General features: G+C 37.7%; 1 protein-coding gene across 9 annotated transcripts in view; it reads left to right on the plus strand.

Moving 5' to 3' along the window:
• Positions 1-15,393, plus strand: part of RBMS3 (RNA binding motif single stranded interacting protein 3) — a 713,047-nt gene that overhangs the window by 563,315 nt on the left and 134,339 nt on the right. For all 9 annotated transcript variants that reach the window (XM_085051163.1, XM_085051162.1, XM_085051159.1 and 6 more), the window contains one exon: positions 4,085-4,164. In XM_085051163.1, the coding sequence (XP_084907289.1) occupies positions 4,085-4,164 (80 nt within the window). The remainder of the gene's footprint in view (positions 1-4,084; positions 4,165-15,393) is intronic.

The raw sequence follows: 15,393 nt of genomic DNA on the forward strand, positions 1-15,393 counted from the left end.
TCTTAGAATGCCTGGAATAAAATTAGCAAAATAAATTAAAAAAACTAGTGAATGCTTTTCCATGGAAGGATGAAGAATATAAGGAGGTACTAGGAAACCTCATGCTAAAACTATCTTGTAGTTTTAGAGTATTTGAGACCCAAAGATCATTTTGCCTTACATCTTTTATATCATAGGCAGTTGAAACACTCCCAGTTACCTAATATTGAGAAAATACTTGTGTTTTACTAAAATAAGGCTTTCAGAAGTGGTTCAAAGATGTCAACCAGAAAAAAGAACCTCCTCTTTTCAATCTAATGTTTGCTAGTAGATCATCTTCCTTGCAGTTAAATGTTTCTGCTTAATTTCTTTTTCAAATTTATCTGGTTCTTGTCACAGCTTTCCCAGGAAGATTGAAGAAGCACTTACTCCCTAGTTTATTCTCCCCACAAAGGTACTTATGCAGTGCTATCAGACTGCCCTAGTCATCTTCTTGATATGCTAAAGAAATTGAGTTCTCTGGTGTGTATTCCGACTGTGGTCCCTGTTCTTTGGACTCCCTTGCTGTGTAATACTGCTACTACCTACATTCTTCCATCTTTACAAAATGCCTTAAAATAGGAAGGAAACATTGTTGTCCAAGATTTATTATTCCTGTTCTTGTAAATGTAAACAATATTCATATGTTGGTCATGGCATAAATGTGGTAGTAACAATTTAATCATTAAATATTTACTCCAGATATATTTTAAAAAATAGTCCTGACTCTCATTTACATTATTATTATTAAGCAAAGTGACTATAGGGTATATGTAAACCAAACCCACACTTTTCCACTCACTGGTAATTACATGGTACTGAATATTTCTTAGGTAATAATTATGTAATCATCTTGTTATTCCTTATATAAAAATTTTATTAAGTTGCTTCTTGACACTGTATCAATCTTTATAATAAGCATGTATAAGCACTTTAGGGGGGTTTTAAAAGAACTTCTCTTCTCTTCTCTTCTCTTCTCTTCTCTTCTCTTCTCTTCTCTTCTTTTTTCTTCTCTCCTTTTTTTTCCATGTTAAATGTTCCCTTTTACTTCTAACAACACATAATGACTACTTTGGTGCCACTGTGGTCTGTAGAGAAAGTAACACAAAGTTTTAAAATTATCTTAAGTAAATATTTAATAGCAAGATGTGAACATCAAATTATTTGCTTCTGATACTTGTTTAAGCATCCACTGGTTTGGATTTTTTTCTTCTACTTGTTATATTGAAATATCTTCCGTTTAAAAACTTTAACTAGAAAAAAAATAATAGAAAGTTTTTCAGATTTTTAAAAATTTATTTCTTTTCAAATTGAATAGAATATAGACAGTCTCATTATTTATTTTGTATTTGGGAACCTTGCAACTTACTGGGAGATACACAAACACAGGTAAAAATAAATTATCATTGTTTTATTAGTTCCTTTGGGTTTATATCATTTTCTGTACCTTTAAAATAATTGTAAAAGCCTATGGCTTTGATAATTATTTTCTTTCTGCAGTGCACTTTCTGGTTCAAAATAATACTCAGGTGCATTATAGTTATCTCCAAATTACATTTAAACATTAATTATTATTTTAGATCCTCTTAGAATCAACACCAAAAATATACAGTTGAAAGGAATTTGAAAATTATACTTCACAAATTATCTAATCAGAACAAAATTTCTATTATCGTGTGAAGCTGTTTTCCTTCCCTTTCCAGCAAGACTGGTGAATATCTATATCTTTCACTAGAAGGTTTTGAAGCATCTAAGATCTTTATCTTTTATCCAGAATATTATATTTTATAATATTTTGTTCTATCAATTATGAAAGGAACATCAATATTTTAAAAGTATGTAATTAAGTGTGTTCTTCTTCCAAATTTACCTGTGCTCAGCTGACATTCTTTTATAAAAAACCTTTACCCTCTATGCTAACTTTTAATATGTAACAACTCCATTAGTGATATTTTTATTAAATAATAGTCTCAAGCAACACTTTGAAACATTTCTGTGTCATATGAGAAGAAAAATTCAAAGCACATTCTACAGTAGAGGAGTGCCACAGCTTTCTGAAGGAAAAGTAGGAGGAATTTATTAATGTGGACCTAAGAAAAGTATTTTTGGGGTCTCTGCCAAACAGGTTGTCTCTATGGATAAAAAAAGAAGAGATTGAGCAGTGTTGGAATCAGTGTGTTCTGATAGGTTCAGCTCACGTGTAGGTGTCTGCCACAGACGTTGCCACCTAAGTGGTTGATATTGATCAGAATTTTGACTCAACTAAAACCAGGGTCTTTCTATGGCAAGTATCAGACAATTTTGCTAATATATCTAGTTGCTTTATAACCCTAATTCTTCCCAGTCAGTCAGTGAGCTAATCATCCTGAAGAACACAATTTGAAAGGGTTCTTTCCAAGAAAAGGAATATTGTGGACTAGTGTAAATTAAATTCATGTTTTGGTGGCCTTGGTATAGACGCCATCCTAGTGGCTGCCTGGACAGCCTCGGCCTGACCGGGAGGAACATCCACCCCCAGGAGCACATGTTGCTGAAAGCACTGAGGACCCAGGTGGGGTGGGCAAAGGATGGGTGCAGTTGTTACTCAGCAACACGTCTGAGGGGAACATGTACAGAGGGCTTTGTCTATTGTGCTGCCTTTTCAGGCTGAGTCGATAATGCCAGTGTCGGTTTCAAGCGAAGCGTGCGCCAGATTACGGATAGCCGGCAATGGCATTTGAGAGCCGTTAATTGTGAAACTTGAGAGGAAAATGTGCACATTCTTTTTCAGAGTGCTATTCGAATGATGGCCTTTTTATCCCAGAACACTGTGGGTTTCACTTTTATTCTCTTCCCACATAAAACGCATGAAGTGCACTGAGTCTTTCATTTGGCAGCTTATATATTGCATTCTTTGCAGGGACTGCTTTGGCTTGTTAAAATGTACCCCATGTATTAAAATGAAATTGTCACTGCTGTGTGGTGCAACATAACATGGTTTGACACCGAGTGCCTGAAGCTACAGAAAACAGACTTTTATTGCATTTATTCTTTCAGAGACAAGAGTCTCTAAAGACTCAGTGCAGACATTCGCTTAGTTAAATCTGAATGAAGCCAAAGTGAACAATCTAAGTCGCTGTTTTTGTGCTTGTAGAAATAGCCCAGCCCACATGATACACAGTGATACAACCTGAAAGGGGAAAATTTTAATCACTTTCACCTGAAACAATTGGACAATAGACTGACTTCCTCAAAGTATTAAATGGGCAAGCAGGATTTTTGGTTTTTTTTCTGTCCCCAAACTGTGTGACAGAAAGGGTAGTGGATAAATCCATTTTAAAATGGTATAGACTGGTGAGAAGTAAGCAATATATATGTCAGCAGAGTTATTTTGCGGAGAATACCTGGAGGTAAGCACTGGTGTGTTGAAGGAGCAGTGGACATGGTTTTTAAACACAACTTTTCTAGTAAATTACTAGCTTTCCATTTCCCCCTTTGCTCTTTTCGAAGTCTCTATACTCCCTCTGTAGCAAAGTCAACTCCTCTCTAGGCTTGTATGTTGTAATAGGCATATATGCATTGTCTTTGGTTTTACTATAAAGTCTGTCTTAGCAGGTTGCTTTTTTAACATTGTAATCCTTAATAATTGTTGTTTAAGCTGCCTTGTCCTCCAAATCCTGTAATTCATTTCTTTTAACCATTTGAAGTTGTTTTGGGTGCACAAGGAAGCTCGAAATATGTCCTTTGCATTTCCAAGCAGCACGTGAGAGCATAAAGCATGTCCTTGTTCAGGGTGATGCCCTGGAGCCAAAAGGGGACTGTTCTCTGACAGGGCTGTGGCTCAAACACAGCCGGGAGTGCAGCTGCAGGCAGGGAGGGTGGCAGATTCTTCTCACGAGCCACATTTCTGGGCTCAACCAGTTTCTCTGCAGAAATCAGCAAGAACAGCTTTGAAGATTTCTCTCAGCATCTGTGCTTGTCCTTTTTTTCTCCTTCTGCTTTTTGTTTTTTGCTGACTGAGTGCTTCCATAACAGGCTAGTAACACATATTGCCTCTACCCATATCCCACTCTCTTCTCTTTTCCAGAATGGAGTCTACAGAAAAATGTGAAGTAGTAATTCAACATTTTAATGGCAAATATCTGAAAACCCCACCCGGTCTGCCAGGTAAGTCTAGCCATCATTATGGAATTTAAAATTCACTGAAGAGTTTAGAATACAGAAAAATTGGAATTTATATTGAGAGTGGCTAAAATTCCTGCCCCTGGTAAGAGAGCATATAATTTGCCTGGTTGAAGCCTATCCTGTATGACCCATAGCAACTTTTTTCTTGCCCAGGTTTGTATATTTTAAGCATTTATGCCTGACAGCAGCAAATTGAAGAACATATAAACATCATCTTGCCTTACTGTGTTTTTTCCTTTTGAATGTTGGTTTATTTTTTTTCCAATTAGACTAGAGTCCACATAACTTAGCAGCTTCATTATAGGTTATAAAATATCCAGGATTTCAGGTTGTAGAAGCCTTATATTCATTACAGTTACTACTTAGTGTTGCTAGTTACTGTTACCAATATTAACAGCAGTAGCTGTTAATACTGAGGATATTTCAAATATTAAATTATTTTATATCATTTTTATTTGCCATAACTTAATGAAATTCTGATGTTTTCTCACAATGCCCATGGAACACATTCATTGGTGTCTCCATGCCAAATTGAAAGCCAAGTTCCAGCTATTATTTTGCTTTTCAAATCTTTAGCTATCATCTGTGTGTCCATCAGCTGTGCAAAGTTTAGTGGTCAGTTGCTTGATACTTACAGCTTGACAAGACCTCCCCAAGGCCACAAATCTGCAAAGATTTCTCCTCTAGGTTGTCTGAAGGGCTGCATTAAGTGAGCAGAGGAAATACTTGCAAGAATTGTGTCCTAAGTTGTTATCTCCCTCCCCCTTTTTTTTTTCCCTAGCTTTCTTTAAAATATTTCCTTTTTTGGCTACTTTCATTAAATTTCTTCTTATTCATTGCCTGGTTCTTTATGCAGAAGATGTACTAAATACTCTAATTAAAAGAAAGCCATCTGCACAGCTACAGTGTACAGTAATTGAATGCTGCAATGTACATATAAATTTTAGTCAGATCACCTTCATGAAAGAATATAAAGCTTTTAGTACAAGCTGCGAGACTCCATTTTAAGATTTCTTTTTCAAACATAGTCACTGACAATTTTTCTCAGCACCAGCTAATGAATTACACCACCAACTTTGTGAAGTACAACAAACTTGGGCTGCATAGAACAATGAGCAGAGCAACATAGGCAGAGAACTTTAACCTTTGACTTGCCTTTCTGTATGCACACTTTGAGTCCCAGTAGGAATCTGTTTAATATCATAGCAACACCCAATGGAAAGAGTGTGAATAGCAAGGAATCAGTAAGTCCAGCTTTGTTGTTGCAAGGCTGCCTGCTCCATCGTCACATTCCCAGTTGTCTCAGAGAGCACACATCATTAGATCCAGAAATAAAGTAGAATATTCTTACACAGTCTGCTTGAGACAGAAAGGTATATGGTAATGAATGAAAGCTATAAAATGAAAATTATTTTCATTTTTTCTTATTTTTAACTTTTAAATTAACTTTTAACTTTTAAATTAATCGGGAATGTAGTGGATATTCAACATTAATAATGTCACACATCAAAATAGGAGTCTTGATAAGATAGCATGATTATTTACCTCTGTTCCAAGAGATACACTGAAATTGGATTTTAATGGCTATAGCTTTTCATACTTTCTTAAAGGACACGATTCAGCTCTTAATTTCTTAAAGGTGTCCATATGCAAAGATTGTATTTTATGTTTCTCTCATGATTGTTGTTGTCAGATCGCATTAAGTCATGAGGATTATTTGAGAAGTGACTGTATTAAGGGTGTTAATTTTCCTGAGTACTGTTCAGATGTGGATATAGCATAATGCAGCTTGGGACAAAGTCACTGAAGCATTAACTGAGCTCTCTCAGCTATGCATGAGCTATCTGTAAGATCCCATTTTGTCCTCAAGTTTTGGGAGACAGACTTTTTATCTCCAAACACAGATAATTAGAACTTGCCATAGGGTATTTGGTCCACACAAGAGAGACTATTTGTGCCTTGTTATTAGAGTGGGACACTCTTTGTATGCATAATTAAAGATTTGTTGTATTCATTCCTCTTCTCCTTAAGAAGCCAGGGTAAAAACATGATCACCTTAGCAGTTGGGTTGATTCAAGGGATCATTTACCTTTGATCCAGTGCAAAAAAATATTCACTCCTAGTTTCTTCTTGCCATAGATTCCTGTTAAGGCTTGTACTCTGTTTCTACATCTGCGCAATAAACCTGTATTTAAGCCTCTCCGCAAAGATAGAAGTGTCTTGCATGAAGCAGGAAGGAAAATCAAGTCCCTTAGTGTGCTTGGAAAATCACAGTTATAATCTAAAAAGGATCCTCCCAGCATCTCAGTAATTGGCATAGAAGGAGAATCATCTCTAGTTTATTGCTGTGACCTCTTTATGGGTATTAGTTAAAAGATGAAGAACCAAAGAACATTAGCGGAAATATGCAACACTATCTGTTATTAACCTCTGCTGCTCAAAGGCCTGGTCTTACTGAGAGAGAAAATGGATCAATCCTTTTAGGGTTAGATTACATTGATTTTGGATTTTCAGATGGATTTCTACCAGGTGTAGCAGTGAACTGAAAGGGTTTTGCATTTTTTTCCACATCTCTCATCCAAGCTCTAATGTTCTGGTTCAGGTTTGCCAGCTAATAGAAGGCTGCATGTGGCCCATCAAGAAAGAAATCAGCCTGGCTGCTGGCCATGCAGTACTGGCCTGAGGCAGTGGGATTATGGACCAGACAAATCATTTTGGCAGCTCTCTTCCATGCATGCTGTCTTTCCCAGATGGGCTCCCTGAGATGTGATCCTGGTGATGTGTCACCATACATCCTGTGGGATGTATGTTTGTGAGATTAGCATGTTTAGAGGATAAAAAGTTCATGTGTTTCAGGGGCAGTTTTGCCTGATTATCAAGTCATGATGGAAGGAGTGGAGTAGGTAGCTGTCCCGGGTTAATGGTAAAACTCTCTCTCCTCCGAGAGCGAAGGGCCCCGACACCCCCTCCCCCACCCACAACAGAACCTCTTAGATGGAAGTGAAGAAAAAACTATTTATTTGACAAAACCACGCAGAGTGCCCTGCAAGGCACAGGGGAAGGGGAAACCAAGGTGAAAAGGAGTTATTCAACCTGATTAAAAAGTCCTTTTCCTCAGACGCAGCCCCTCTCCTCCTCGCCCCCCCCCCGGGGCCGGGTGGAGCTCCCTGGAGAGCTCTGCTGTCCTCTGGCCCTCCTGGGTCTCCGGGTGGCAAAGCAGATCGAAGAGAAGGGGTCCAAACGAGGAAAAAGAAAAAAATGGGAAAAAAAAACGGGAACAGAGCTCACTCCGACCCCCGTCCAGCACGCAGTCTCTGCCGGGCGACGAATCCTCCCCCGGAGCGAGGCTTGGGGAAAATGTTTTCAAAACAACCCGCGTTTCTCTCTTCGGCTGGGTGCAGTTAAAGAGACAGGACCACACATTTTTACACATTTTTCTTTCTTGGGCATATAAGCCAACGATAGGGGATAAAGGATTATCATAACATCAATCCAAGACAGTAGCTTTCACACAATGCTGAGCAGAAAGATTGGTCTCCATGGCTCTGGCTTTCATGCCAGAATAAACCATGGGCCATGACTTGGTTTTTGTCTTCCCTTGACAGATCTTGAGAGTTATCTCAAACATTAATTTTGAATACAGAGCTCTTCTTCAACTAGTTTTTTCTTGGCAAATAAGATGCAAATATAGTTGCAATTTTTTTGGTAGTGTTGTTTTTGAGTTTGGGATTTGTTGTTGTTGTTGTTGTAAGTTAGAAAAAAGTTACAAGAGAGTAACTGTTGTGCACCTGGATGTTTGAGTCGAGTCAAGAGTCACGCATCTAAGCTGACCCCTAACAGCAATGCAGCAGGAAAGCAATGTTACAACTGCAAGGAAAGGAGGACACTCAGGGCACTCTGGAGGCTCTGTACTCTGTACCTTCTGAAAGCAAAAACACATCCATCCTTCTTTGACTTTATAACTTCAATTACTGTCTGTTGTTTCTTAAAAATTGTGGAACTGAGCACTGGCAGCTCCAGATCCCTCTGCTTCAACCCAGTCACAATATAAAGGTTATTTTCTGTGTTTTGAAACATTTTGCTGGTCTGTTGTGTAGTTCCTAGGTAAACTGAGCAGCACTGTGTCTGTGTTAGTGAATTATTCTCATTAAGGGGCCTTCTCCATCCAACTCCTTGGCTTCATTCCATTCCAAACGGAATTGCTCCACTGTCCTGCTTGTTCAGCTAATAAGCATTTAATGATGTTCAGTCTTAGATGTACAGCACAAAATAATTGGTTGTCCCATAAATAATTAGTTAATATCTTTGCATTTCTTTCAGACTGAGAAAGCACAGTCGTCTCCAGAAATCTGCAACATCTCAATGCTTGGTATATTCCATGTGAAATTCATAAATATTCTGAGTAGCTTTGAGTGATTGTTATTTTAGTGGGTTTTATTTGTGATGGTTTTTTGTTTTCCCTTTATTAGCACTGCTTTCCTGAGATAAATAGATCAGGGCCTACGGGGTGTACTTTCATCCTACAGAGAGTGCAGCCCTATGTGGAGCTAATTGTATAGGCCTGGTACAGCAACAATGAAAGTCAGCAAATGAATTCTGTAGTGCTCTACGTCTCCTACAATATGTGAAGAGCACTACTAGTAATGAAGGTAGCTCCCTCTCAGTCTGTCAGTACGGCACATATTTTTGTTGGTGAATAGGAGAATTCCTGTGAAATCTTGCTAATCTATGACATTTTGCAATCACCGAATTCCATTAAAACTTCCTAGCTCGTTTCTCAGTAAAAACTGGCTTCTCTTTCGATGGGCAAGTTTAGGGTACAATATTTACACGGAGTTTTTGTTCATCTCCTAGTATCCTTGGATGTCTTTAGATAACTTCATTTTCTCTTTCTGAATAAATGCAAAAATTTAACAAGTTCTTACTTTTCTCTCTGGAATTTTACAGGAACATGCCTCAATTGTGGTAATTATCCTCTGCTGGTATGTCCATTATGCTCCCTCACAGCATTTTCTAGTCATTATAGTACCTCCTAAATTTTGTTTGCTTTGTAAATACTTTGAGTTGCCAGAGGACATTAGGCCAGTTGCTATCTCAGAGAAAATTTAAAGCAAGTAAGACGCATGAGTGCTACATTACATGGTCAAGAATCTTCTTTTTCTTATTTCTAATTTAATTCCAGATATCTGACAAAAAGAAAGAAGGTTATTATCCTTGTGTAGGTTAAGAGCCCCACAAGTAACAAGTGACTGTGTCATTTTGATACTGACTTTCAGTACAGTAAAAACTCTTAAATAGAAAGACATTGTCTGCAACAATGCAGATGTATTTGCAAATACCTCATATCTTCATATCTTGCATTAATCGTTACTGGACATGTGTTTTGGGGGTTTTTTTGTTTGTTTGTTTATTTTTAATGGACTCATTTTACCAAAATCAATTGATATTTTCTGCCTCTCTCCTTAGTTTCAATGTTTCTCTTAGGACATCTGTCAGGTTCTTCCACCATGAAGAAACAGATTCAAATAGTGAATCTGCACTTCAGAGAAGTAGACCTAGAACTTGGAATATTCTATTTAGAGCAACATGTTTAATAGGATATTGTGCCTAAAATTCCAGTATTCCAGTTGATGATTAACTGTGAAATGGATATTAACAGCACTTTCCACTGGTTTTCTCTTAGTGGATGAACAAATGCTATCTTGCTTGTCATTGGTGATGGTGTAAACTGTTTCTCTGAGTGCATGGACTTAAAATGTTTTGCTTGATAACTTTTCAGCCCCTGTCTCTTGGTGCTTTCTCTTTTTTTTATTTTTTTTTTAATTCTCTGTTCATTTATATGCATAAAACACTGAAACATTCTTCCAAATATTTATTCTTGGGCATTTACTTAGCTGTCTCTATATATGTAAATGTTTTCGACATTTTAAACGAGATGGAACAGCAGCCAAAACCATAACCTAGGTGTTGGTTTGTAGTTATCTTAAAATATTTGTTGAATGCTACAGAGAACATACAATAAAGGGCATTCTGCCAGGTTTGCTATTGGTAATACAGGTTTGCTACTCAGTGAAGCTAGTTTAAGAAGGGGGTTATCTTTTACATATTGTTATCCTCAGAAATTGGCTTTATTAAAAAAACTCTAATTTTCTCACTTGTATTTTCATTTCCTTTCATGTATATGATATTAATGTTATCTGAATCTTTTATACTTTCTACCTTCTAAAAATTCAGGTTTGTAAATACTTTCATTGTTATCTGCTGACTGCACTATATAAATTCTTCCTCATTGTATCAGAAAATATGATCCATGTAAAGACCTTTGTAAAAAATAATAGTTTAACAAATTTTCTATTTATTTTTCCTGCTTCCAGTTTCTGGCTGTCATTTTTTATGGGATTGCTGTTATCTTGCACTTTCTGTGCTCCATAAATGCACAAGCTCAGCTCATTTTTAGCAGAAATTTCTTTTACATCACGAACCCTCTGAACATTCTTTTAACTTCTGTTGGTTTCATCTTCTTTCAAAGTTTTCATCTTTGAAAAGCAGTTAAAATCTTTAACTCCTGGCTTGAATCTTGGTGATAACCATGAAGCCACTGTAACCCTGTCCTGCTTTGGACCCCAGGTGCTTCCCATGCCCTCAGCAATGTGCAGGTGCCATCCCAAGCTCAGGTCTCTCTGACAAACAGTTTGGTGCAGAATGGGCTCTGTGGACCTGTTGTCTGGGTCATATTGGATGTCAAGAAGTGCCTGGGTGGTATGTACAGCTCTCAGAACAGTATTTTTAGGGAACTGAGTGTTTCATTTATCAGGCATCATGTAATAGTTTAGACCACGTGGACTTTGCAGAAGATGGTCATAAAGATGGAGTTTCTAAGCAAGAAACTGCAGAGTGGTTACTGAGTTATTGGAGAATACAAAACCTTTTGCTTAGAAAGCAGTTCCGTGGTTAGATCTCCATGACATTGGTTTGTGGCTCTTGCAGGCTTCTTTGATGTGGCCAAATCCTCATCAGGGCTCCATGTTTTGCTCTCTGCTTTAGACCCACAGCTGTCACACACCACCAGCACAGGCTCCTGGCTTTGCCCTCCTTCCGCTACTTGGTCAAACATCATTTGTAGTTTATCCAACGTGTACCAACTCTTCAGCAACAGATTTCCAATAGCTTGTGACTTCAACTGAAATCAAGTGTTTCTTAGACTTGCAAATTTCCTTCCTTTCAAAGACAGTCATTAAAATCTGATTATATTTGTTTTGCTTCATGACATTCTTGAGAATTTAAAATGTTCAGTGTGTCATTTTGAACCACTGAACAAAACAGGGTTCTTTGTCTTTAGATACCTTTTTTTTATATTTCTTCAGAATTATGTCTATGTAACCTTCAGTTGTCCTTGCTGTGCTGATATTTCTGTAAGTGCTTCTGATATCATTGCACATATTGCCATGTCACGGTGCAAAGATCCATTCCAATTTCCTAGATTTGTTGGATTTTTAAGATTGCATATTCTTTAGATTCTTTAAAGGCAAGGAATATTTTTCCAAAAAGTGAAAAAGAAAAATTCCCAGCTACTCAAGATTTTCTCTCATTTACATTTAGTTCAAAAAAAGACTTCCTTTGGTTAGGAGGATACAGAATTATTTGTTTACCCAGTAAACCCCAGTACTTGTTATGCACTAATTTCTTGGAGGAATGAGGGCTGAGCCAGTTTGTATTTAAGATATTAGGAGGTGTGTATCAGTGCTAAGTCATGTAATTTGAGCTCGTGAGGAAAGCTGTGTGAGAGAAGACCAAATGCTGACATCATTTAAAGCCTGCTTTTCCAGAAATATATGAAGTTGTTAATGATGGGGACAGTCTCAAAGATCTGAAGTGCTACATATTTATGTTGTGTCTCATATGATCTTGTACTGGCCTGTAACTTCCTAGGAAAAAAACCCCATATTTTTGTATTTCAAAAAGCTATATGATCAAATACTGAGTTTTGTAATCTAGCTGTAAAATTAAGGAGAAAGTCTTTAGCAGGGTTGGGGTTTTTTATTACTTTCTAACTAGAAATAACAAAAAATGCATAACATCAGTTTGTTTGTGATATCACAGTAATGCAGGTCATGATGTAAAAAATGGCATTCCTGCTGTTTGGATTAGAATACTTCAGTTGTTTTGTAAGAATGAAAGTTAGAGAACAATATGGCATATAAATGAGAAAAGGTTATTATTCCTTTTTTCTTCCTGTCACAGTACCACCTGTCATATCTATCCTAAGATTTCCAAAAGTCTGCAGCATAAACAGAGAAGTGCATTCCTTTCACATTCATAATATCTAGTGACAATGAACTGTGCCACAGTTTATCTAAACTAATTTCAATAGATACTTTTTCTTTCTTTTAACTCATAGGCATCTTTTGCTGTTAAGAGTGACTATGTAAATCTTGTAGTTCAGAAAATCTTTATGCGAAATGGTGGATATATTAGTTTATGAACCAAAAAGTCCCTTCTGTATGCTGCTGCAGCATAACCAGCACAGCTGAGAGTGTGTGCACTGAATACTGTCTTGCCTCATATATCAGCAGGAGAAGCGTCGACAAGTTTCTGGTCCAGGGACAGTGCTGTTCCTTGGATGCACTTGTAAAATCCGAGACAAGACAGACGAGTTGCGCAGGTGTTATGGCAGGCAAAATTTATGAGCCAGAAAGATTCACAGCTTGAATTTCAGATTGTTTAGGTCTAAAGGGCTGGCAATTTAAAACAAAGCAATGCAAATAAATAAAAAACATGCAAATCAGAGCATGAAACAATGTGGAACATTGTAAAGTAATTTGTACGTGATTCAGATTTCAGGGAGGAATTCTGCTTTTGCATCAGCTGCGGCCAGCAGTAGCACAACTCCTCCTGTTTCTTCCTCTCCTGCATTACTTTATTAGTCCCTTCAGGACACTTTAAATGATGGAGTACATCTGCTTTGCAGACCCTACTGCTGCAGTATAGTGTGTCACACCTGAGCCAACTAGTTTAAAACTCATTTAAAAAGCCAACTTGAGCAAGGCTGAGCACAGACTAACCACTTGAGCTCATAGCGTGTTATGCTCAATAATGATAATACCCAGCAAGTGGTTTACATGATCATTTTTTTTTAACTGAGGAAAATTATTTCTCTTTCAGACCTTTCATAGAAAAATTCTTCCTTTCCTCCTCCCTCCCTCACACTTTTCCGCTTGCTTTCACATTGAACACTTTTAAATTCAAAATGTAGAGAAATTTATGTCAGAAATTTCAGTCTGAACCTTTACCCTGTAAATTCCAACTAAGCTGAACAGAAAAGTTTTATTGAAGCTTAACAACGTGCAAATAGATGGTTTTTTACACACTCCTCTGGGCATCTGTATTTCAGCCAGAAGTGGAAGCCTCTGGGAATAGACTTTTCAGATATCCCAATAAAATGGGAGTAATGATTTTTCACATGTATTGGAACACTGCTGTAAATCGACAAACATCCAGGCAAGGTGCCTTCAAGCACCCTTGGGTGGCAGACAGCCTCATGGAGGCTCTCAGCTGGGTTTGTCCCGTCAGGGAGTTTTCTACAAAGTCATTTTCACTGGAAGAGCTTGTGAAAAAATTTGGTAGCTGGAAAGAGAGAATATGTATCCGAACTTCTGAGTAATTTTGTGAACAGAAGTCATCCTGCAGGTGCTCAGTGTGTCCTTAAGCATTTTGGGAAAAATTTGGTGCTGACGCCTTTAGGAAGGACTTTGCAGGGAGAAAGGGAGTGTCATGGAAAAGGTAAGACACATATAATGGGAAAAAGTACACAGGGCCTGTCCTCCCTCTGTAGTCTTGCTTTTCTGCCACAGTGTCCCTCTCTCCCTCCCTCCAAAAGTAAACCTGTCCTTGCCACCAGAGGAGCGTTGAGGACTCTTCTGCAGGCTTTTACCTGTGAGCATGAAGTGACATGAAGTGTCTGAAGTAGCATGTGAAGATCTTTCCCTTTGAGATTCATCCAGACACAGTACGATGAGTGGTATCACAATAGCATTTTCCATGTTGAATACCAGGAGCTTCTTGCATGCCTAAAGTCTCTCTCTCTCCCTTCTCAAATGGTACTGCAAAACAGAGAAAAGCAATTCAGCCTTGAAAGCACTGAAGCACTGGGAAAGCAGGAGGCTAAGATTCTATTTGATTTTTTTGTTTGTTTGTCACAGCAACAATGTCATTATGCTGGGCAGCAGTCCTGAGCAGTTGTAAAAGCCCCATTTCTTAGCCTTTACTCTTAGCCTTTCTTGTTTGAATGGCAACATTTGATCACAAGATCATAGAAAGGTCTTTCCCAGGTTCAATCACAGGAACTTGAAAGGAGGGCAAAGCAGCCTACATTTTACTTGGGCTGCCTCAGTGTCTATGATGTGTCTGCAATTTATCTTCTACAATATAAGAGACATCAAGAGGGAGGGGAAAGGTGATAGATATCTGATTTTACATTTGTCCTTTTTGTTAAAGCTCATTAAAGCAGCATTTCATATGTAGCCTTTACCCTACCACCCAGTATATAATCTTTCAGTATATAGTATTTTTGGAATTGCTGCTGTTCAGCAGAGAAAAAGAAACCAAAAACTGAGAGAAAAAGGGCAAAGGAGTAATTTAACTTTTAGATTGCACAGATATGGTATGAAAAAAATACTTTTCAAACACCAAGTTTAACAATCCTTACTTCACATAAGGCTTTTACATTTCAAAAAGTGCAAATTTTAACTACAAAAGAAATCCCAAAAAATCAGCTAAAAAATATATCCCAGTTGGCATGGGTGGCTTCTGAGTTACAGTATTGTATTACTGAATATAATCAGCATCTTTCTCAATTAGGTTACTGATTACACAATGAATTCACTGATTCTGAGCCTTTCTTTTCCTGTCTTTTTCCTTCCCTCTCCCTTTTCATTTTCTTTCTTCCTTTTTTTTTTTCTTTCTGCCCTTTCTCCCCTCTTCCCCTCCTTCTCCCTCTATCCCTCTTTCAGTAAATACTGTAACTTTGTGACCATATGTGAAGTTTCTTAGTTTAGAGTCTATACTATAAAAATTTGAGATATGTTTTCAAATTAAAACAATATGACCCAGCAGCCTGCTAACTGTATTCTTGTCTGGATTTCCCCCTCCAACCTCACTCATGGTAACAGCACAATGAATGAGCACTTGCCATTCCAAGTGCTGTCCTTCGAG

The sequence above is a fragment of the Lichenostomus cassidix genome, chromosome 2, assembly GCF_008360975.1.
Source record: "Lichenostomus cassidix isolate B80296 chromosome 2, HeHo_3.0, whole genome shotgun sequence".
Lineage (NCBI taxonomy): Eukaryota > Metazoa > Chordata > Aves > Passeriformes > Meliphagidae > Lichenostomus > Lichenostomus cassidix.